This window comes from Sciurus carolinensis, chromosome 6, assembly GCF_902686445.1.
Source record: "Sciurus carolinensis chromosome 6, mSciCar1.2, whole genome shotgun sequence".
NCBI lineage: Eukaryota > Metazoa > Chordata > Mammalia > Rodentia > Sciuridae > Sciurus > Sciurus carolinensis.
This window is the reverse complement of record NC_062218.1, coordinates 16,828,325-16,854,766: the sequence shown is the minus strand read 5'-3', so window position 1 is coordinate 16,854,766 and position 26,442 is coordinate 16,828,325. Positions and strand designations below refer to the sequence as shown.

The following is a 26,442-nucleotide window of genomic DNA, read 5'->3' as shown; positions in this document are numbered from 1 at the left end:
TCTTTTTAGTTTGAATCTATCCCAATTATTGATTCTTGCTTTTATTTCTTGTGCCTTGGGAGTCATGTTAAGGAAGTGTCTGATCCTAAGTCAACATGATGAAGATTTGGACCGACTTTTTCTTCTATAAGGTGCAGTGTCTCTGATCTGATTCCAAGGTCCTTGATCCATTTTGAGTTGAGTTTTGTGCAGGGTGAGAGATAGGGGTTTATTTTCATTCTGCTGCATATGGATTTCCAGTTTACCCAGCACCATTTGTTGAACAGTCTTTCTTTTCTCCATTGTACGTTTTTGACACCTTTGTCAAGTATGAAAAAACTGTATTTATTCAGATTTGTCTCTGTGTCCTCTATTCTGTACCATTGATCTACCTGTCTATTTTGGTGCCAATAACATGCCGTTTTTGTTACTATTGCTCTGTAGTAAAATTTAAGGTCTGGTATTGTGATGCCTCCTGCTTCACTCTTCTTGCTAAGGATTACTTTAGCTATTCTGGGTCTCTTATTTTCCCAAATAAATTTCATTATTGCTTGCTCTATTTCTATGAGGTATGTCATTGGGATTTTAATTGGAATTGCATTGAATCTGTATAGCACTTTTGGTAGTATGGCCATTTTGACAATATTAATTCTGCCTATCCGAGAACATTGGAGATCTTTCCATCTTCTAAGGTTTTCTTTAATTTCTTTCTTTAGTTTCTGTAGTTCTCATTGTAGAGGTCTTTCACCTCTTTTGTTAGATTGATTCCCAAGTATTTTGTTTTATTTCGAGGGTATTGTGAATGGGGTAGTTTTCCCTATTTCTCTTTCTGAAGATTAATCACTTATGTATAAAAATGCATTAGATTTATGATCATTGATTTTATATCTTGCTACTTTACTGAGTTCACTTATGAGTTCTAGATGTTTTCTGGTGGAATTTTTTGCCTCCTCTAAATATAGAATCATGTCATCAGCAAATAGGGACAGTTTGAGTTCTTTTCCTATTCATATCCCTTTAATTTCTTTGGTCTAATTGCTCTGGCTAGAATTTCAAGGACAATGTTGAATAGAAGTGGTGAAAGAGGGTATCCCTGACTTATTCCAGTTTTTAAGGGTAATGTTTTCAGTTTTTATCCATTTAGAATGATATTGGTAATGAACTTAGCATAGATAGCCTTTACAATGCTGAAGAATATTCCTACTACCCCAATTTTTTCTAGTGTTTTGAGCATGAAGGGATGCTGTGTTTTACCGAATGCTTTTTCTGCATCTATTGAAATAATCATGTGATTCTTAACTTTAAGTCTGTTGATATGGTGAATTATATTTATTGATTTCTGGATATTGAACCAACCTTGCATGTCTAGGATAAAAGCCACTTGATCGTGGTGCACTATCTTTTTAATATGCTTTTGTATGGGATTTGCTAAAATTGTGTTGAGAATTTTTGCATCTATGTCCACTAGGAATATTGTGAAATTTTCTTTCCTTGGTGTGTCTCTGGTTTTGGTATCAGGGTGATATTAGCTTTATAGAGTGAATTTGGAAGGGTTCCTTCCTCTCCTATTTCATAGAATACTTTGAGGAGTATTGGAATGAGCTCTTCTTTGAAGGTCTGGTAGAACTTGGTTGAGAGTCCATCTGGTCCTAGAATTTTTTTGTTGGTAGACTTTTGATGACTTCTTCTATTTCATTACTTGAAATTGATCTATTTATATTGTGTATATCCTCCTGAATCAGTTTGGGTGGATCATACGTGTCTAGAAACCTGTTGATGTCTGTGATATTTTCTATTTTGTTGGAGTATAGATTTTCAAAATAGCTTCTAGTTATGTTTTGTATTTCACTCGTGTCTGTCGTGATATTTTCTTTTTCATCCCGAATTTTAGTAATTTGAGTTTTCTCTCTCCTTTTCTTTGTTAGTGTGGCTAAGGAAGGGTTTATCAATTTTTTTTTATTTTTTCAAAGAACCAACTTTTTATCTTGTCAATTTTTTCTATTGTTTCTTTTGTTTCAATTTCATTCATTTCAGCTCTGATTTAAACTATTTCCTGTCTTCTACTACTTTTGGTGTTGATCTGTTCTTCTTTTTCTAGGACTTTGAGCTGTAGTGTTAGGTCCTTTATTTGTCAACTTTTTCTTCTTTTATTTAATGCGCTCCATGAAATGAATTTTCGTCTTAGTACTGCTTTCATAGTGTCCCAGAGACTTTGATATGATGTATCTTTGTTCTCGTTTACCTCTAAGAGTTTTTTTTTTTTTTATTTTCCCCCCTGATGTCTTCTGTTATATGTGCATCATTCAATAGCATATTATTTAATCTCCAAGTGTTGGAGTAGTTTCTGTTTTTTATTTTGTCATTGATTTCTAATTTCATTCCATTATGATCTGATAGAATACAAGGTGATATCTCTATCTTTTTATGTTTTCTAAGAGTAGCTTTGTAGCATAACATATGGTCTATTTTAGAGAAGGATCCATGTGCTGCTGAGAAGAAAGTGTATTTGCTTATTGATGAATGGAATATTCTATATAGGTCTGTTAAGTCTAAATTATCGATTTTGTTATTCGGATCTATGGTTTCTTCATTCAATTTTTGGTTTAGAAGATCTGTCCAGTGGTAGAGAGATGTGTTAAAGTCACCTAACATTATTGTGCTGTGGTCTATTTAGTTCCTGGAATTGAGGATTTGTTTGACATACATGAATGAGCCATTGTTTGGGGCATAAATATCTATGATTGTTATATTTTGCTGATTTATGTTTCCCTTAAGCAGTATGAAATGTCCTTCTTCATCCCTTCTGACTAACTTTGGCTTGAAGTCCACTTTATCTGATATGAGGATGGATAACCCCGCTTTTTTGCTGAGTTTATGTGCATGGTATGTTTTTTCCCATCCTTTCACCTTTAGTCTGTGGGTATCTCTTTGTGTGAGATGAGTCTCTTGCAGGCAGCAAATTGTTGGATCTTTCTTTTTAATCCAATCTGCCAGTCTCTGTCTTTTGATTGATGAGTTCAGGTCATTAACATTCAGGGTTATTGAATTCAGGGTTATTGAGATATGATTTGTATTCTCCATCATTTTGGCTTATTTTCAGTTTTCACTTTTTAACTTGACTGGGTTTCTCCCTTATTTGGCTATTCCTTTAGGGTAGTTCCTCCCTTTTCTGATTTACATCATTGTTTTTCATTCTTCCTCATGGAATATTTTGCTGAGAATGTTCTGTAATGCCAGCTTTCTTTCTGTAAATTCTTTTAGCTTTTTTTTATCATTTTTTATCATTTTTTTTTTTTATTTTATTTCATCGTCAAACCTGAAAGTAAGTTTTGCTGACTATAAAGTTCTTAGTTGGCATCCATTTTCTTTCAGAGCTTGAAAAATGCTGTTCCAGGCCCTTCTAGTTTTTAGGGTCTGGGTTGAGAAAACTGCTGATATCTGTATTGGTTTCCCCCTGAATCTAATTTGATTTTTTTCTCTCACAGTCTTTAAAATTCTATCTTTATTTTGTATGTTAGGTATTTTCATTATAATGTGCCTTGGTGTGGCTCTGTTGTAATTGTGTACATTTGGTTTCCTATAAGCCTCTTGTATTTGATTTTCCATTTCATTCTTCAGATTTGGGAAATTTTCTATTATTTCATTGAATAGATTTTTCATTCTTTTGGTTTGTTTCTCTGTGCCTTCCTCAGTCCCATTAATTCTTAAATTTGATTTTTTCATGATATCCCATAATTCTTGGTGATTCTGTTCATGATTTCTTACCATCTTCTCTTTTTGGTCAACTTTGTTTTCAAGATTAAATATATTTTCTTCAATGTCTAAGATTCTGTCTTTCAGGTGTTCTATCCTATTGGTTATGCTTTCTATGAAGTTTTGAATTTGGTTTATTGTTTCCTTTATTTCAAGAATTTCTCTTTGTTTTTTTTTTTTTTCAGAATCTCTCTCTCTTTATTGAAATGATCCTTTGCTCTTTACCTGTTGATTGATGCGATCATTCAATGCCTGCGTTTGCTCTCTTATCTCATTGTTTGCTTCTCTTATCATTTTAATTATGTACATTCTGAACTCCCTTTAAGACATTTCTTCTGCCATGCTGTCATTGGACTTTATTGATGTAGCATCTAGGTTTGTTTGGGACATTTTCTTCTCTTGTTTTCTCATTTTGCTCAGGTATCTTCCCCTCTAGGAATGCAGATATGAGGTATTGTATTTTTATAGTGTCCCTACAAGTATCCAATAACTCACCTCCTAGTCTTCAGTAGCCTGAAGTCTTGGAGGAACTTGATAATGCAGTGACCCAAAAAGGATGCTGCCCCTCTAAGGATGGTGGCCTTCAGATGGGGTTTATTCATTCCCTGCTAGTGGGCAGAGGCACCTCCATGTGTTGACAGATGATCAACTTCAGGGGCACTAGACTGCAGGCTGGGGCCCTGCTGGTCTGAGCCTGGGTCTCTGGGCCTACCTTCCCAGTGGTGAAGACTCGTCCAGCGACTCTGCACTGGTCCCGGCTCTCTCAATATTTCTTCTTCTTGAATCCTGAGTCATGGAACAACATGGAATGCACTTACCTTCTAGTCCACCATCTTAGCTCTCCCTCTTTTTTTTGTTATTTTATATTGAGTTGGAGGAATTAAAAATGAAAGGTCACATTTTAATATAAATTAATTTATCCATGCTTTTTCATGATTAGTGCATTTTGTGTTGTGAAATCTTTCATGTTTTTAATTTTATGTATTGATACTATTATTTTCCTGAAATGTGCATTTTTTAAAATAAATTTGTCCTTACAATGTGTTTTTTGTGCATTGTGTAGCATAAGATCCACTTTATTATTTTGTTACTATTATTCTGAAGATAACAAGTTGTACGAAACCACCTCTTGATAAACTTATTCTCCCCCTGCCCTTTTCTGCAGTGCCTTCATTTTTATCCCATACATTTCCATTTGCAGTGGGTCAGAACTCTGTGTTTTGTTTCTGTTTGTCAATCCATTGTGCACTGTGACAGTGTCTTAAGTTTTAATACCATATGGCACGTTGGCAGATCACACAGCAAGCTTTCATCATGCTCTTTTGTGAGTCTGGGTGAATTTAGTGTGTATAAAAGAATTAGTTATCAATTTCTAGGATCTATTCCCATTGAGCTTGTACAACATTACATTGAACGTACACATACATGTGGATAGCTGGGTCTTACATGTGGTACTTTGTCTTTTAAACCACAGACTTTTTCAGATCTTTGTTAATGAAACTAAGTAGAGTGTTCTACCTATAAATCTTTTACATGCTTTATTAGTTTTATCCCTGGATTACTTTAACTGCTGTTAATGAATTCTTGTAGTTTTGCCCCATTAAGAATAACATATGCTATGTTTTGTTGTTTGTGTTTAGACTGTATGGATATTGTGTTTTATTTCTTAATTTTTATATTTGTTGTTGAGTGGTTAAGTCTAAACATTTTTACTTCTCAAATTCATTAAATTAATGAATAATTTTATGTATTAAAAATTTCCCTCCTTTCCTCCTTTCTCTCCCTTCCATTATTGTTGAATTACTTAAGTATTCTTACAACTATTTGAATCCAGATAGATGTTTTTAAAACATCAGTGCAGTTGGTTTACTGTTAGTTCTTTGTCTATTGATATATCTCTCATTAGTAGGAGTATCTAGTATTAGAATCAGAGTTTTACAAGATACTGAAACCAAGTTGCAGAATATTTCCCTTTTCTCTGTGTACAGGTCTGATATTAATCATTGCTTTGATTTTAGGTAAAACAATCTGGTCAACATTTTTCTATTTGGGAAAAATTTAATTTTGAAATTCACTTTCTGTAGTTTTATAGCACTATTCCTATTAGATTTTTCTGTGAAATTTTTTCTCTTATTAATACGTTCTGCATAAGTATTTATGCATCACTTTTTTCTAATTTTGTTAGTTTTCAGTTTCTCATTTGTGCTTTGATGAATTCATCTAAATGTGTGTCTTTTATATTGATCTTAATGTATTAGTCCTTTGTTATAATTTTAATTTTGTATTGTTTTTAGAAGATGATAGAAACATCAGTCATCAAAAGAGAAATAGAGTGAGAGTTATTCAGAGATATTCAAATTTTCTATAATTAATTATAAATCTCTATATTCAACATGCAAAAATAAAACCAATGTTTTCTTTTCTCTTGGAAAAAAATGTCTTTTAGATTGCAGAATTAATAAGCTCACTAAAAAATGAGAAGTCTAAGACTCAGACATATTTAAAAGTATTGAAGATAATATTTTGAATTTCACCAGTGTCATATGTAAATCCCATGCTAAGTTCAGATTTCAAGTGTTCTTTATTTTTCCCTGTGACTTAATATCACACACAGCATATATTCCTCTATAAAAAGAAAATTATCATTTGTGTAAAGAACTCTCCATTTCTCTGAGTTTATTTAGATTGAGAACCTGAACTTTTTAAAGATTATGTGATTTTTTTAACAACCACTGTGCTTTTCTCAGATTAATGATGAAGCCATTTGTTCATCCCTTAGACTCTGACAGCACACAATGAGTTCTGACAACTTTCTCCCACTCTAGTTCCTGAATAACGTGTAATTTCCTTGATATGAAAAAATATCATTTTAGTATTCATGTCATGACTTGGTGTTCATTTTTCATTTTTCTGTAAGTTAATGAGTTCTAGCAAAGAGTGCCTTCATAAAGTTGTCTTTTGCCAAAAGTCCCGCTACAGCATATGGAGCTAGTGACAAGGCACAGCATTAAGGAGATTTGTTTTAAACCAAGCCTCCAAAGTGTGCCTGGAAATACTAAATATCTCCCTGTGTGTTTTTCAGACAATCCTGATTTGCTGAGCCATGTCACAGTGGGTATTAGAGTTCTGGATGTCAATGACAATCCACCCGAACTTGCCAGGGAATATGATATTGTTGTCTGTGAAAACTCTAAGCCGGGCCAGGTAAGTTAATTGTTTCATTCCTATCATTTAAATGGAAGAAAAATAAGCAGCTTTATTCATATTATTCATAGGTATAATCCCCAAATCCCCCAGTGTAATTTTTGTACTTAGTGCGGATAATTTTATAAAGCTTTATTTTAAGTACCAAATAGATTTTATGAGAGTCATTGAAAATAAATTTTCTCTGTGTCCTGTAATTCAGAACACTGAACTTATTTGTGCACAGTCCATTCATCATGCCAATAATATTACATGGAGTGCTTTAGGTACAGCTCTGCATTAATCCAGGGGGAAATATCGAACTCCCCTGTCTTAATGAAGCTTAGAGGCTGCATCGGGGAGGAGAGGTTACTTGCTTTACTTTAGGGGATCCTGAAGAGTGACACGTGATGATTGAGTGGGGTTGATATTAAAAGGTGCCTCAGGGTTAACAGTGTGAAGAGCAGCTATGCGTTAATGAGATGGGGAGGTGAAAAAAGAAAACTTGAACATAGGACATGAGCCTGGACATACCAGGGCATTCAGTTGAAGGAAGCTTGCAACTGAAGGCAGGTTAGTGTGGAGGTGGCACACAGAGCAAGGGGTGGGGACTGGAAAGGAATTTGCATTCATCTTCTCTGCTGTAGTAAAAAAACATTCAAAATCCACAGGTTGTTAAAAAGACGTATTTATTATCTCACAGTTTCTGTAGATCAGACACCTATGCATACCTTGGCTGGGTCTTCACAGGGTCTCACAGGATGGCAATTAAGGTATCATGCAGGACTGTGTTCTCACCCAGGGCTTGGGGATCCCATCCAAACACCTGTGGCTGTTGGCAGTATTCAGTTCCCTTCAGTTTTATACCTTTCATGAGTTTCCTTAGCTGTTCAAGTTTTCTCGCAGTTCAGAGATACCACCCAGAATTTCTTGCCATATAAACTCCCCAAATATAGCCACTTATTTTATTAAGTAAGTGAAGGGGATTTCTTAGGTCAGTCTGCTAGCAAAAGGTCTCACATATCATAACATATTATAATGTAATAAGCTGAAAGATACAATGATATTGTTGTATATTTTTTGGTCAGAAGCAAGACAGGTTATATCCCCTCTTAAAGTAAAGGGACTAAGGAAGACATGCAGTGGAAGAGGGTACCATAAAGTCTGTATGACACAGAAAATTCCAGAGAGGTAGAAAGACCATCTGAGATAGAAAGATTTCGTTACTCTTTGGCAAATTGGAATGAACATATCATCCAAAATTACTTCGGATCATTTTGAAACTGAAGAAAGTATGATCAGAAGAAATATTGCTTTTTATATTTGTGTACGAAGAACAAACAACAGTTATAATGATCACTACTTATGTGTTTATATTACTGCCAGAGAATGGAGATAGATAGATGGATAGGTAGACAGACAGACAGACATCAGGCAGCATCAGAACCACAAGCAGTTCAGAGAGCTGTGACCAGCGGCATGAGCAGCAAACTTCTATAAGTCAAACAGAAGAAGGCAGAAAAAAATCTCCTGATTGGTTAGAGGTAGACGTTTGCCTTTCTTGTGCACGGTCTGATCAGTTTGCTGCCTGTGACTGACTGAAGGTCAGGTATTTGTGATTGCCTTAATTCAATTAGTTGAGAATTATAAAAGTATAGTTAATTAGACCCAGTATAGTGGCACATGCCTATAATTCCAACTACTTGGGAGTTTGAGGAAGGAGAATTTTAAGTCTGAGGCTAGTCTCAGAAACTTAATGAGACACTATTTCAATTTAAAAAATAAAAAAGACTGCAAGTATAGCTCAGTGGTAGAGCACCTCTGGGTTTAATTGGCAGTACTGGAAAAAAATACAATTAATAAAAAAGTACTAAACATTCAAATTAAAAATTTAAACTTAAAGATACATTGAGAATGATAACTCAGTTGTTGGTAAGAGCAGATTAAACACAAGTTTAGAGAAAACAAATGACATAGAAGATAGGTCAAACTTTACATCCTTGTTGAAGCATGGAAAGAAAAACAAAGAAAATAAAAGTAAGAGTAGATAAATGAGACATGAACATTTAACATTCATTATTCAATTATCAGAGTCAAGTGAGAAAGAGAGGATGGGACAGAAATAATATCTAAGATAATGTTTTGGAGGTTTTTTTAAACAGATGGAAAACATCAAGTCAAACACTCAAGTAGCATGGTGGAAAATTGAACAAACTAAGCAAGCTGTCCAGAATGGTTAAAGACCCAGGTTCATTACAATAAAACCTCAGAAAATAAAAAAAAATCCAGAAAAAAAATAATACCATTTGGAAAAACAATTATAGAAAATACCTAGGACCTAAGGATCAACATGATCTCAGATTTGACACAAAAAGCATGATCCATAAACCGCAACATTGGTAAACTAAACTTTGTTTTTTTTTTTTTGTTTTTGTTTTTTTTCTTTTCACTCTGTGAAAGAATGTGTTACTAAGATAAAATGACACAATGTATCTGCTTAAGGATTAGCATTTAGACAATGAAAATATGTTTTCAAAATTGAACAGTAACAAATGAATAACACAATTTGAAAGTGGGTAAAATATATGAGCAGACATTTCAGGAAAGATGTACACCAATAAGAATGTAAAATGTTGTTGAAAATCATTAGAAATTACATAAATATAAATTGAAGCCACAACGAGTGATCATCACATACCTTTCAGAACAGCTAAACTTTAACAAATGCTGGTGAGATGTAGAAAAATTAGATCACTCATACACGGCTGGTGGAAGCGTAACGTGGTTCTGCTTCTCTGGAACACATTTTGACAGTTGCTTAAGGAACAAAACATTGCAGCGACACAGTCCTGCAACTTCGACCTCAGGCATTTCACCAGCTATTCCAAGTCTTTTGTTCATACAGTGATGTTTACATAAGTATGTATAGCAGTTTTATTCATAATATTTATCCTTTATTTATTAAATACATTGTCTAAGTAAAGGAACACCTACCCAAAAATAAATACTCTTCTCAAGATGAATTCCTCAAAAAGATTAGGGGAAATTATTACAGCAGTTTATTAACATTTCAGGAAATCAGAAAAAGGAGGATATTATCTTTGCACTAATTTTATGATGAATATGTAAATAATTTATGATGGCATAAACATAATTTATGACAAGACAAGCATAAATTTAGTATCAAAAGCTGAAATACAATTTGATTTACATCAATGACCATAGATATAAATATCTCAAATAAAATATATACATATCAAATAAACCAAAAAATAATTACTTTAAATCAGTGGAAAATAAAAGTTCAACAGGTAAATACAAAGTATTTGATAAAGTTCAATACCCATTACTAATAATAAGAAAAGCAACAACAACAATAGTGGTAATGCAACTAAATACTGGTTCAGTTGTTGAATGAACTTAACACATTTGCTGAGTACAGCATCAAAATGAAGATATTACTTATATTTTTATATTACAATTAGAAATAAAGTTCTATACTGTATTAGTTAAAACCATGCTAACAAACAAAATAGCTAAGAATAAATGCTATCCATTTTAAGATTGGATAACTCATTACAAAGATCAACCTTTAAAACTTAGATTCTCAATACTTCCTCTTTCCCTCCAATTAGAGCAAGTCATATTCCAAGCTTGTATCATTATGTCAAAATGGACTCTAATGTTATGTATAACTAAGAGAAACAAAAAAAAAAATGTTGAAATGTTAAAAAAAAAAAGCTTAGTTCCTTTTCCTCAGTGAATATTTTGTTGGTTCATATGTCAAAGATCTAAAAATTGGCAAATTGAAAATTTTAAATATGATATAGAATCAAGTATAGGCTAATGTTTATGTTAGGAGTTCTTAGGCATTTTTTCTTAGTAAAATGTTTATTTACATATAAATAAGCTATTTTCCCTCAAGACCTTTACAGTGCTGAAAGATAAAGTATGTTTTTGTACCATGTTGCAGTGGACGCTTGCTGGTGCCTAGTCACCATTAGAAGCCACTGAAAATCTGAGGGTAACTTGCCCTACCTCATTTTTCAGTTGATATCTTTTTTCTCTGAGTCTTTGAACAAATGTTTCCAAATTTAAACTATTGGCTAGTTTTCTGACCTGTGATCTTGATTTTATTGACATATCATCTCATCTACTTTTGTCAGTTTGTCATTATCCCTAGGACACATCCTGTCTCCATGTCACATCACTATCTGTGTCTTCTATTTTCCTCTTTGCATTGACCACCTAAGCTCTGTAGCATTTCTGAGAGAATTTTAGATGACATAGTCAGTGCATTTTTCATCTCTAAACTGAAGACAATTGTCAGAATTTTAGGGTTTTCCTAAGCCTAAAATTTTATGAGTTTATGATTAGATACATTTCATTACCCTACATGTATGATTACATGAATGGTATGAATCTACATTGTGTACAACCATAAATATGAAATTAGGTACCCCATTTGTGTACAATGAATCAAAATGCAGTCTGCAAAAAAATAAAAGCTAAATAAAAATAATAATAAAAAATAGGAGCTACATTATTATGCTTATATGAAAGTCGTCATAATTTGGGGAAACAGCTGTGCCTGTGATAATCTGTTTATGTCTTTGTTAGTACCCATTCATCATTTATGTTGTAAACTTATTTCACAAACTTGTTTGAAATCCTTCCCTATTCTCACCCTGCATTCTGTTGTTCTTTGGATATTTATCATTGGTTTTAAGAGCGCTACCACAAGGCTTCCCACCCCTACATTCTAATGTATTTGGGTAAAGTCTTGTGGTTACTATTTTAGCCACCATTGTTGTTCTTAAAGTTTTAAAATGTTCACATGTGACTATGATTAGTATTTCTTTTTTTTTTTTTTGTACTGGGAATTGAACCCAAAGGTTCAATTGAACCACTAAGCTACATCTGCAGCACTTCTTATTTTTATATATTTTTTTATTTCTATTTTGAGACTGAGTCTAACTAATTTGCTCAGGGCCCACTAAGTTGCTGAGACTGGCCTGGAACTTCTGACCTTTCCCCTCAGGCTCCAGAATTGCTGGGATTACTGCCTTACACCACCACGCCAGGCTATAATTGTGTTCTTTATGTTGTTGCTTTAACAATCATTTTTGACTCTTTTCATCAAAATAAATTTGTATTTTGATGTAAAAAAATATAATTTTTAAAATATTGCTTGTGACATCTACATTTAATCAAATGATTACCAATATATGTAGCTTTGTTATTAACACATTGCAGAAGAAAATGGTCTGGATCTTTCTAATGTTTAATTTTATATACACTTTGATTCCTTTGACCTTATGTTGACAGGATTTCTGGAAGAATTTCATATGTTTTGATGCAGAGTTGGAATAGGAAACCATTTAAAAGATGATTTCTGAAATAAGATTTTAAAGTGAGTTTGCATTGCCCAAATGTACAACAATTCCTCTTTCTCTGACAATGGCTTTCAGAGTTGCAGATATTTCTATTATGGATGCTGTGCATCCAAATACATCACTGTGTTGCCATGGCAAAGAGATTGGCCTTTTATGAAAGTTTACACCACAAACAACAACAGAATTCAGGTCAATTCAAGTGTCAATGTAAACAGCAAATGATAGTTCTGAGTTAATATATTTTCCTATTCTAGAAACAAATATTTTAAGTACTTTTCCTGAAAGAATATTAAAAAGAATGTCATGTATGCATGAAATTTGAGGTCAGTTCCTAGAGTCCTTTCTTATATCCTCACTAAATTTTATCTGTAGTCTTTTTATTTTTCGATGGGAACAAACTCAGAAAACATAATATGAAAAATATTTTATTATATGATAATAACCACTGATACCTTACATATAATTTTATCAATTACATAACTTTGAATGAGAAAATTACCAAGGTCAATAAGAATTTGTAAAATGTAAATAAGAGACAGCTCATCAAACCAACAAAAGTTGATATTATTATTTAATAAACTGATACAGAATCTATTTAATATTATATTATAGAGCAAACACATTGATTAATTTATAAAAGATATTGAATAGAACATAATAGTACTTATATAAATTTATTACATTGATTTTTATTTCTAATAAATACTCACAGTATTATGAAAAAAGAATTTTAAAAAATAATCCCATTTACCAAAGTTAGCATTAATTTTTTTTTACTGGTTATTATTAATAAATCTCAACTATTGATTTGATTTTCCTGCTTTTCCCTTGAAAAGTAGACTAAATTTGTGACTCTACCACTGTTTTATCATTCTCAAATTATTAGTTTATACATTAATTAGATCATGGATATGTAATGGGGGATTTTTGGTTGAAGTTCAAAAAAATGAGAATCAAAGATGAAATTTTAAGGCATTTCAGGTTACCAAGCAATTGCAGAGAGAACACATGTAGAACAATTTGTATGAATCAGAACTGTGATTCATTGAGATATTGATTGAAGAGAATAGGCAATTATCTAGGTATCTTGGTTTAAATATTCTAAAATCATGAACATGCTAATTTTCCATGCATGTTTTTTATGAAAACTCTGAAGTAACAATTAATACAAGTCAAATTTCCTACTGAAAGGAAAAAGGCAATTCATAAAATAAAAATATTGAGTATGATATCTCAGACAAGACAGTATCTCAGGATTCAGGATGAAAGCAGAATAGCATTCCAGGTTTTTTTAAAACACATTTTGCAGAAATATTAAGTCTAAAAATTTAAGCACGCATGACCACTATTCTATACAAGTTCATGATGAATGGGACATTCTCAAGCAAAATGTAGTAACTGAGACATTGTTTCTTACGTCAAAGAAACTGGGACTTTTTCTCAAGTAGAACAACCCTGTTTTAAGTACCCTCCATGTTAAATTCAGATGTGAAATGGTTTATGTGTACCTATTTAAGAATGGAAAGGAAGCTTTGGTAAAGATTATGAAAGAAAACAGTAATCAAAATTCAATATGAATCACATCCATTACCAAATTAAATAAACTCAGGTTTGTAAAAACATTAAGAAAATGCTTAAATTATTTAGGAACTAAATTTGAAGTGGATAGAAGAGGAAACAATACCACACATGTGATAACAGGAAATATAAAACAGCTAGTCCCTCTCAGTGTTTTGCCCTCCACCAATCTCTCTGAGATACGATTCTGGGACAAGAAGTGAACTGGCAAATGTATCATAATGCTGTAAAGTGTCGTAGAGAAAATAGGTTGGCACACGGCAGAAGTACATTGAATGAGGAGTAGGGGATGAAAGGACACTTCTTTTTGAATGAAGGGAAAACAAAGAGGAAGCTGTGTGTTTCTGCACGTGTGTGTGCGCGCGCGCGCTGCTATGCACCAGTGTGTGCGTGATGGGGATGGGGTGAGAGAATTATGTTTTCTTTTAACACATGTATTTTTTTTAACTTTGAAAACAAATTAGAGAGATTGACTTTGTTTATATTTCAATCATATACTAATTAACTGATGTGCAGAGAATGTAGACAGAGCTGTCAGTTGGCAGGGCACTCTGAACTCTATTTGAAGCTTTTCATGCTCTTGAGGAAAATGGTCAGATTGCATCTGATTACCCATTGATAGATTCTCCTACTCAAGTCAAAACAAAAGGGATAAAAATCTACCTACAGACCAGTTGCACTTTAAATGGAAGAAGAAAGCACACCATCAACTACATGAACTTTTCAGCTTCAAGATGTGCAGGAGTACGTTACGTCTTGGGACATGTGAAGGAAGGTCATCCCTTCCCCATCTGGAAGCCCTTGGTCACTGAGCACACATGCCTTTTCTGACCACTCCTCTGCAGTACTTTTCTGTGCTCTCTTCTCACTCCACCTAATGGTCTCAATATACCGAGAGGAATTTAGTTTCAATTGTGACACCATTAGGTGAAATATTTCCACTGCAAAATATTTAAATAGGATAAAATATTCTTAGAAATTGTATTACATTTTGCAATTGATGTAATACAGTTCATCAACAGAAAATACTAATTTATGGTTCTCTATTTCCTCTCTCTGTTTTTAATTATTCTAAGGCATGTCAAAAAAGTGGACACCCAAATGTTTGTGATACTCAATTTTAAAGAAGAGAAATATCCTTTTGTTTATTTGCTTGGATATTTGTTTTTTCAGACTACAATGGCAACAGCTACTAGACTTCGTGTTTTGCTCTTGGACCACTAGAAATTATTTATTTGTATACTGTAATTACTGTGTTCTTTAATATGCATTAAATCCAGGTTTTATATTTGTGTTCTCTTGACCATTAGAGATGAGAGCACATTGATAAATCACCAAGGGGTATGATTTTGCCTCTACGACTACTTCAGAGATTTGAGGCATCCATGATATTTGTGAGACTCTGGCACTTCACCAGTAAAATACAAGAAATCAAAGACCTTACAATACACTGAAAAAAATTAAGGCTCACTGCTTTTGTAATTACTGACAGAAACCAACATATACCGAGAGGCTGCTTTATTTCAACACTGGGGTCTTTATTTTTTGTGGAAACAATACTTCACATTTCCCCAAACAGGTGTTCACACAAAACCTTACATCTAATTGGGCCCAAGGTATTATGAGTGTTAAAAAAATTGAAAAGTATTTGTGCTATGGTAGAAAAGAATATGTAATGCTTATAAATTATAACATTTTTCCCTAAAATCCAGTGCAATGGAGAACAAAGTAATTGGTATTTTCATGAGTTTAATTTTAAACAATTGATTTTGTAAAAGGATCTTTAAAAACTCTTATAACAACTAAAATTACACAACATAATTAAAATTAAGGGAATAAGTCAAATTAAATTTACTATTTAGTATGTTTCTCTTCTTTAGGTTATTCACACCATCAGTGCCACCGATAAAGATGATTTTGCCAATGGACCCAGATTTAACTTCTTTCTTGATGAGCACCTGTCCATCAACCCAAACTTCACCCTTAAGGACAATGAAGGTGAAGATGAATATATCTTTATTACTGTTTTTTGCTATGACTTGATATGGAAGAAGTCTGATTAGTTTTTCTTTATTCTTAAAAACCCACAAACAGCTTGAAAATCAGCATTCAAAATCAACTTGATGTTAATGTGTTATGATCTGTGAATAGCTTGTATTTAAAATTGAGCCTTATGTACAAATAGTTTGAATTTATTCAGAAACATTCCTTTAAAGAAGAAACGTACATGTAATATGCTCTTGGGCAAATTTTAAGAGAAATGTTAGCTGACAAAAATGTTTATGAGAGTTGCTGCAACTGCTGGGAGGTAAAAAATATTTAAATTAGAAAAAATGAAAAATATGTCCTAGAGACAGTTATGAAGGGAAATGCGATGTTTGAGATCATCGGTATTAGCAAGGCTATAGGGACGTGCTGTGGAAATTATATTTCCTTTTGTTATTATGAACATTTTCCAAACTATGAGTGGAATGATGTATAATTGTGGGGTGTTATGGAAGTTTTAAAAATCATTTTCCTTTAATATTCTGTATTGAAGAAAGGAAGGAATACCATAATTTAGTAACTATTAGAAGATTTATCATTACTTAGATGTCTTATTGGTGGATTCCTTATAATCTAGACAAACACCAAGCTATTCAGTATGTGTGACTTTCTAATTAGCATCGACTTTTTCCTCCAAGTGATCTTTTATTCTGTTTTTTTTATTTTATACTGGGGAATGAACCACCAAACCTAATCCCCAGTCTTTTTATATATGTATGTATGTGTGTATGCATTAGTTAGTTTGAGACAAGGTCTTATATACTTATATACTTATATGTATATACTTAGTTTGAGACAAGGTCTTGTTAAGTTGCTTAGGACCTTGCTAAACAACTGAAGCTTTTCTTCAACTTGTGATCCTCCTGCATTAGGCTCCCCAGTTGCTGGGATTACAGGAGTGCACTCCCGTGCCCTACTGATAATATTTATCTTCATATGCTGTTGAGATTTAATTATTGCCTCAGATTTACATGAAGGAAATAATAGATAAATAATAGATAAATAAATAAAGAATGAATACATAAATAATACATTGTGGAGTGAAATTTAACTCCCTCTCTGTACACGTCTAGGAAAGCATTTTTGCCATTATCCCTGAGTGTCTTCAAATTATACTAATGAGTATACTATGGTGTGAATGCAGCCCCATGAGGTTCACATGAACTTTTACATCTTCATTGTCTTTCCCATTTTAAGTAGACTCATGGTCTGCTCTGCTTATCAGGATACGTATTTGCATAGGATAAATTGCATTTAACTCACCATTGTAAATTTACTTACATCTGAACCTCCATTCTTATAAATATGTGAATCTTAAAAAAAAAAATTCAGATTTTCCTGTACTCCAAATAATTATATAATTTGAGTTCGCATTTAACTTTTTGCCTTAGTAGACTGAAATCTTATTCCTTTAAGTATGCTCTCATTGTTAAAAGGATATATGCTTAAATTCTTCAGCAATTATTTTATTCAAGCAAATGAATTCTTAAACCTACTAATCCAACTAATCTTTTTTCAAGTGAGAGGATCCTGTGGACAGTTGTATAAAGATATTTTAACATATTTCTAAAAATATTTTACAACTTTGAGAATTAAAGAAAGTATAAATGTTAGAGAATCAATTTGTCTTTGGTAGAAAAAAATAGCAATTCTCTTTTAAATTGCTATTAATACATAGATGAAAATATACTTCAGCAAAATGTCTTGGTTGCACTACAAAAGTTCATCCTCTTAACCTCTTGAGCCTCAGTTGTTACCTACATTATTCATGGTTAGAAATACCAACCCAGTTGCCTTAGGAGAATTAATGATATATAAATGTATTAGAATTAGATTTTTTTCACAGACTAGGTGATTATAGATAATAATGTAAAATGTTGAAATTAGAAATTCAGTACTCCTGGACCTGGAGTGTTTGGGAATCACATTATATGAATTCACAGACATTTACATGCCCCTAGAACATAAATAATCCAGTCCAGAAGAAAAAAAAAATAAGACCATTATGTTTCTGAGCACACTGCTTACATGCAAGTGCATATTTAGAGACACAAAAGAAGACAGAGACAGTCTCCAAGTCAGGGCACGTAATCAGAAAGCTACAGTTTAGCGATACATCCTAAATACTATAAGGAAAGGCTGAGGGTAGAAACACAGAAAATGCCAAATACATGAAACAGATATGTACTTTTGGGTATGATAAGCATGAAGACCAGTGAGATAAAAAAGGTTTCAGAAAATATATTCACTCTGAGTAATTAAAAAAACCACATAAATGAAAAAAGCATTTCAATAGAAATATTAGTGTTCTGAAAATAAAAAAAAAGAAAAGATAAAAATAGTATCTTTATTCAAAGAATCAGGAATTAGCTGGGCACAACTGTAATCCCAATTACTTGAGAGACTGAGGCAGGGGCATCCCAAGTTCAGGCCAGCCTCAGCAACTTAGCAAGACCCTGTCACAAAAGTGAAGTAAAAGACAAAAGGGTTGGGGATGTAGCTCATTGGTATAGATCCACTGGATTCTATCCTCAGTATCACAAAACAAATAAACAAACAAACCAAAATATCAGGAATTTCCTAGATAAAATGAGACAACAATGAGAGAAGACAAATACATACAAAAAAAATTGGAAAATATTTATCAAAATAAGAAGGTAGTTTTTGAATATATGATAAACTATCTAGAACTACATGGAGAAATGTGTAGAAATTTAGTGATACATATAACCATATAACCAGAAATTGCAATTTTAATGATACATTCACATGCGTGTGTACATATGTATGCATATTTTGATAATATACACATGTGCCTGTATGTATAGCAAATATAGTTATAGTTGTATAGCATGTATAGTTATAATTGTATAACTATACTCATTAAATATATAGAAGCTACACATAATTAAATATTTAATAAATTTAAAATATATGGTTATAAATAATACACATGAAATTCAGAAGGGTGGTTAACTGTGGGTAGAAATGAGAAGTACAAGCAGTTGGATAGTAAAATCTTTATGCATTGTCTTATTTTTTGAGATTTACCTAAACAAAAGTGATATTATAATTTGTATAACGTCTGAGTAGTAGTGTTTTCTTTAAATTTCCATATGAGTGAAATAGTTCACTAAAATAAGTAAAGCATGTTTGTAGGAGAAAATAGGAACTCGCTAATTCAACTAGTGTGCATTTGAACACTATATCAGTTTCTCTAAGTGTTGATCTCTTCACAAGTATAGTCAGGATTCATTTTCTGCCTTCAAAAACATCTCCTGTGATAAAGTGATAACACTCTGAATGGGTCAAAGAACAAGTATGGGGCACAGTAAGATCAAATAAGAAATGTACCTGTTCTGGAATAAGTAGTTAGAGTAGGCTAATAGGGAGATATGGAGAGAGAGAGAGGGAGAGAGAGAGAGAGAGATTTAAACTGATCAATGAGAGTCGAGTGAAGTTTAGCAAAACTAGGACAATGGTTAACAGTTTTAGGCAATAGATTGGAAGTTTAAAGGGGGAAGGAACGTCGGAGTGAGATCAAAGACTACATAAAGTCATAAAGTTCCGCATGATGTCAACGGCACTACAGAAAATGGAGATTGAATTAAGAGGTGGTGGAAGGGGCAAGTTGCAGTCACTTTTGGAAACTTTAGGGAAAATGCTGTAATAAGATTTCTGAAAAAGCATTTCTGTTTCTATGTAAGTGGTTGTTTATGAGTGGACAAGCATATTTGTATCGTTGATCCTTAATAGCAATTACTGTGTCGTACTTTAAGACTCTGGAAGAGTCTCCCCTTTGTGAACAACAGTATTACAACTTCTTGAAAAGTTTATATCCTCCCCATTGGGATTTTTGCGAGAAGACAATTTTCCCTAGATCCCTGGTGTTTTTGTCATCTTTTCCTCACTGTGACCAAAAGACTGGATAAGAACAATTTTAGAGGAGCCGATGTTTATTATGGGGCTTATGGTTTCAGAGAACTCAGTCCATAGATGGCTATCTCCATTCCTTGGGACACAAGGTGAGGCAGAACATTACAGTGGAAGAGTGTGGTAGAGGGAGCCTCTCAGAACATGGCCTCCAGGAAGGAGAGAGAGAGAAATCAAGAGAGACAGAGAGAGCAAGAGATAGAGATCTCTAAATCTCCAAAGGCATGCAGACTCAGGGACCTACCATCTCCAACCACACCCTGCCTATGTACATTTACCATGCAGTTAATCCCTATTAGGGGATTAATGCACTGATTAGGTCAAAACACTCATAACCCAATCATTTAACCTCTAAAATTTCTTGCATTTTCTCACACATGAACTTTTGAGGAGACTACACATCTAAACCATACACTTGGCATTCGTTCTTTCCTGCCTTGCAAGAAAAGACATGTTTCCCTTGGATTCTAGACTACTTCTCCTAAAATATTTGTAAAATAAACAGGTCTGGAAGGTATGGGATGCCCCTTAGGAACCAAAGAAGTATTTATTTACTGTATAGTTAAATGAGGATAATGACTTCTTTAAAACACATTTTGGGCATGTTTGCTTACAATTAATTATAAATGATCCAGGATTTTCAAATGCAGATTTCTTTAGCTGGACTCTCACAATGCTCCTGGACTCTCTTACTTCCCTTTTTTGCACCTTAGATTGCTAGGAAATTAATATGAACAAGTGCCTATGCTGTTGCTGTAACATGTAGAAAAATTCCTTCACGTCTGCTGTAAGAACATTGTGTCTTCCCAAGGCTCCTTACCTTATGGCAGGTTAATTTATTAGTATGGAAGTCTTAAAAACATCCCAGATAAGACCCTTCACAATTATGGATACATCATTGAACTAAACCCTACTAGAAACTGCTGTGAAACCATCTATTTATAACTTATTAATGTGTTTATACTAAGCTAATCCTAGAGACAGACACTGCAGTGTATTTATGCCTAACATCAATAAGGTAGACAAAGTCCTTATACCAACTATAAACTCCCTCATGTGAACCCTAAAAGTATTCCCCTGTGTCATAGCCAGAGCAACTTGCAAAATAATCAAATTAAAAACAATATTCCATGCTTTTCTAGATCTTTCCTCTCCCCATTAGATCTTTCCTGCCATATGTTTTCTACCTCATTAATTTGGAATCTGCTAATTTATCTGAACATTGCAGAACAAATGTCTTCTTAAATGTTCCATCTTGTTTATAAAAAAAGATTCTTTATTTTGGGTCTAGTTTTTATTACTCACTGTGACATATGCTGGGAGTACATTGGTAGAAAACACCAGCATGGAGCTAATGATCTACTTAAGGAAGCAGGAGTCCTACCAGAGCAAATACATCCACTCAAAAGAAAATGTGGTCCAAATACTCAGTGCTTAGCCTGATAGTCATTTTTTCCTTGAATCTACAAACAACTGGAGAACTTTTCTTTTATACTTTTTTGCTATTTTTATGAATGCATTGTTCTTAGGATTTTAACAATGGCTGTCAGACTATTCTAATCTCTGGAGACTATTTGTGTTTGGTGGGAGAAAGTGGGAGGAGAGACAGGACTGGGACATGTAATCCGCGTTCTTGATGTGCCTAGTTACTTACTATAATTACCCGAGACTGGCTAATTATGGAGATCAGAAATTTATTTCTCAAAGTTCTGGAGGCTGGTGTATGGTTAGGGAGAGGTCTCTGCTTCCAAGATGAGACTTGGACATTGAATCTGCTGGAGGGAAAGAATTCTATCCTGCACATGGCAGAATGGCAGAAGAGAGAACCCAATCACCAAGCTGCTTTTACTGTGTCATCAATCCTCTCATGAGAAATGAATCTACCCACCTCCTAGTAATATCACCTCCCAACACTATTGCCCTAGTGAACAGTTTTCAACACCTGGATATTAGAGAGGACAGAGACATTCAAATCTTAGCATTAGATGAGACTTTAATGATAGTGTATTTCTGTAGAGAATATTCACTGTTTTCTCCAATAAACAATTATAGAGGGGATTTTCACTTAATCCAATCAGAGTCTGAGTTGAGCCAAAATTTCTTTGAAGTTTTGTTTAGATGAAGCATATCTCTGCTTTGTCCCTATTCCTGGAACTTGCCACTCTAGGACTCTCCACTAAAAGTGTACTTGCGGTCCCTAACTTTTGCCACTGTTGTTCAACATCAAGATAAAGCAGTACACTTTTTTTTTTTACAAAGCTTTTCGGCATAGGGCTGGAACTTCTGCTAAATTTTCATCTTAAACTTTCAATTTAAAAAAATCCTTCAGGGAAAGTCAGCCATGTCTTCGGGTATGAGACCCACTGAGTTCCAGTTTGGTTATAGGTCCAAGAAACTTTCAAATGCTCTTCCAGTTTCTGTCTCTAGTGTGTAACCCCAATCTCTTATTAGCTCTTAGTATCAATAAACACTCATAGAAGAAAAGATGTCTTGCAATGAGCAGTTAAACACCACATTTTTCCAGTCTCTGGAATTTTAATCTCTCAATTTTCTTACTTCATCAATTTTCTTTTGTTTTTAATTTGTGCATTATAATTATATATAATAGGGGGATTCATTATGTCATGTATATACACATACACTATATAATCTGATCAATCTCATTCCTCAGGCACCAATCACCCCTGCTCCACTCCTCAGATCTCCTTCATTATTCCATGGTTATTTAATTAGAGCAGGACAATTATACATGTATATATATAGGAATTATTGTGATATATTCATATACATACCATAATTTGGTAGATGTCATTCCCAATGCTTTCCAATGCCCTCCCATCTTCCCTCCGTCTCAATTTCCTTTCTCTTTTCTGTTGGTCTATGTGTCTTTTATTTTCATGAGAACCCCCCACTTTTTTGACTTTTAAATTTTAGCCTTCTTATTTTTTAATATTTTTTTTTTAATTTGTCCTAATTAGTTTCACAAGACGGTAGAATGCATTTTCACACATTGCACACAAATGGAGAAAATACCAAAAAAAAAAAAAAACTAGAAATACTGCCCTGCATTCCATCAGATCATAATGAAACAAAGCCAGAAATCAACAATAAAACAAAAAAGTAGAAGAGATCCCCTCACTTTTTATAAGTGTATGTTCTTTTCTTTCTCTTTCTCTCTGTCTCTTCCACATATGAGAGAAAACACTTGATCCTTTGCTTGCTTTCTGAGTCTAGCTTATTTCACTTACTATGATATTTTTCACTTCTATCAATTTACCCATAAATGATAGAATTCTATTTTTCTTTATGCCTAATAAAGCTCAATTGTGTATATATACTTTACCTATTTATATATATCTATTAATATTGATATAAATATCTATAGATATTTATCTATTTTTATTAATGTTTTTTATTTGTTCTAATTAGTTGTACAGACAGTAGAATGCATTTAAACATTTTGACAGATCATACATAAATGGAGTGTAATTTCTCATTTTTCTGATTATGCATATTATAGGATCACATTAGTCATGCAGTCATATGTGCATGAGGTAATAATGTCTGTTTCACTCTACTATCCTTCCTACCCCCATACCCTTTCCCCTGCCTTCACTCCCCTCTGCCTGATCTAAAGTAACTCTATTCTTCCCTAGCTCCCCCCCACCCAACTGTATGGTGTATTAGCATCCACATATCAGAGAAAACATTCAGGCTTTGATTTTTCATTCTTCTTTAAAGTGGAGTAGTATTCCATCATATAGATATATGTATGTATGTATGTGTGTGTGTGTATATATATATATATATATATGCATGTGTGTATATATATACATATATGTATGTATGTATACACACACATACATACATATATATACTGCAACCAATTTGTCCCTTTTCTGACTCCTGTTGCTCCTGTTTTTCTACATAGTTGCTGTGATTCTCCACAACCCCATGTACTATGTTTTCAAAGTGCAAATGATAAATGAAAGTTCAGGCAAACAGATTGCATTAGAATTAGAAAAACAGCTCAACTTAGATAAGGGAACAGGATGTCAGATATCAGTAATTGTAGTCTAAGAATAGATTCTTTTTCTAAAATATTTACTGGAAAAATATGTGTGGGTAAACAAACTTGGCCTATGTATGTAGACTGGAGGTCATCTTCAAAGGAGAGAGGCTTTAAGGCTTTTAAGAAAATATTTAGGTCTGGTTTAAATCTACCATTATCACTTATTTTATCAGAAGAATCTCTGGGAATTGATATTTCAACAACTTCTGTAAGTGAAAGATCACAAGACATATCAGGGGTGAAGGAGGTTGAAGGACAGTATGAAAGCATATTGCATGTTAGAAAGGAAAAAAATCTGAAACATCAATTTGAGACTTATCACATTGATACATGAAAATATGGACAATTAAAAAATCCGGTAAGATGATAAAATTCAAATGCATGCTGCTGAAGGCTGAATTAGCAATCAGAAAGATCAAAAGGAGAAACAACACAGAGGAGTGTTTCAGAGGTTATCTTTCTTGGAAACCTGGTATCTCTACTAATTAAGTATGACCCCAACCATGGCCCATCCCTGGCTTTTACCATGACTCAGCATTGTCTTTGTAAAATTGAGATAGGTGGATGATAATTAGTGTTAGTTTAAAGAAAGATGAAAACATAGAGAATTTGAAATCACATGATATAATGCACTCATAAAATGCACACAAAATATAACTTGAAAATTTAAAAGAAAAGGGATTATTGAAGTAATTGAAACAAATACCCTCAGTGAAGGAAGATTTTTGTTCAAGACTGAAATGATATAGATATATCCCAGAAAAATCCTTTAACTTGACAAATAGTAAAATATTTCTACAAATTTCCAGACAATAATTAAAACTCGTGAAGTGATAGAATGGACTCAAAATATTCCGAAGTTACAAGTGAATCATCAATGACCTTTCAGTGACATTTGAAAGAAAAAACTAAAATAAAAGATTCCTGATCTTATCTACACCATCACACATATTATATTTAAGAAAGGGTGTTTTCAGAACCTTTATGCATCAGAGAATATAACTGTATCAATTAGCATAAAATTTCATTAGGAAAAATATTGGAATTACTGCAGACAAATTAAAATAAAATAAGAATGTCAAAGTATTTGGAGGTAAATACAAAGTATGAATTATTCAATATATGATTAAACATTCACTGGCAACAATTAATTGAGTATAAAGAATACAATGTAATTACATAAAAGCAATAGTAAAAAAATAATAGACAATATAGTACTTTTTAGAAATATTGTATGCATTTTGAATATTTTCAGTGGGCACATGTTCCTGTATGGGATTTAACTGAAAACAAAAGCACTTTAAATGTGCTGTCACACAGTCCTATCTCCTCCAACTCTTTACACATGTGGGGCTCAGCATGGCCTCTTGTGGTCAACCTACATGCTCTTCACCACCACTTTTCCTTGCCTTTCCTGGAGAAAAATGTCATTCCTCTAAGAGAAATTCTGTAGTCATTCCTTAACACTGTTTTTGGTCCACCACTTAGTCTTGAAGTGCTACTTCTTGCTGCAGGGTAGAAGGCAGTGATCTCAGCCACCATAATGTAAGGACTTAGGAAACGTTATCTCCTGCTTTCCAGGGGCTTGCAATCTAGGCAGGGACCTGAAGACAACAGGAAATGCAACTTGCATTAGAAGTCAGTGGAATGCCAGTAACTTCAGAGAAATTACTACAAGTTTGTAGTTTAAAAGATGAAAACTTCATTAGACTTTTAAGGTAGAGTTCATTCTTCCATGCAGAGTGAATCGGAATACAGTTTACAACTAGGGGAAGGGTCCAGAGGTCACAGAGATGAGGTGGCATCGTGAGCCACACTGGGGAGAAAGATCCAGCCAGGGAAATGTGGCGAAGCAGAAGCCATGTGGTGTTTGAATTCACCCTTGAGAGCAGACTGTTATGCATCATTCTCTATTCTGAGCTCCCAAATAAATAAGATACTCTGCCCCTCATTCTTTAGTTGGGGTGAATAGAAAAACCCATGCTAAGCAAAATTGTTTAATTTTTTTATCTGGAAATATAGTGTTCACAACTTATGTAATATTAATGACTTGGAGTAGGACCAAATCAAGGATTTACTTTTGCAATATATAATATAAAACATATATTGTGAATATTTTTCTTTGATAATGGTCTTATTTTTATCATTAATAGTTTGGTAATGATACCATTTTATTTAAAATTAAAAACCAAAGTTTAAGAGTTAAAGTACTAACAATAAAAGTCTGAAATGTTTTCTGATTCAAATGTATTTTTCCTGCTATTCAAATGTATTTTTTAATCTTCCCTTAAATTATATAATTTTTATTTTAGTAGCAAAATATTCCATTCTGTGATTTCACCTTCTTTACTTATTATCTATAGCAAATAAACTGCAGTCATAAAGTTTCGGATTTTTTTTAAAATTTAGACTCAAACCAGGATTCTGGACTTAGAATACTTTGCTCATGCATTTTGTAATATGTATCCCAATCCCCTAATATAAAATCATTAGCCTACCATG

General features: G+C 33.3%; 1 protein-coding gene across 4 annotated transcripts in view; it reads left to right on the top strand.

Moving 5' to 3' along the window:
* The window catches only part of Cdh18 (cadherin 18), a 959,213-nt gene that overhangs the window by 910,969 nt on the left and 21,802 nt on the right, over positions 1 to 26,442 (top strand). For all 4 annotated transcript variants that reach the window (XM_047555975.1, XM_047555974.1, XM_047555977.1 and 1 more), the window contains 2 exons: positions 6,815 to 6,936; positions 15,770 to 15,887. In XM_047555975.1, coding sequence (XP_047411931.1) covers positions 6,815 to 6,936; positions 15,770 to 15,887 — 240 coding nt within the window. The remainder of the gene's footprint in view (positions 1 to 6,814; positions 6,937 to 15,769; positions 15,888 to 26,442) is intronic.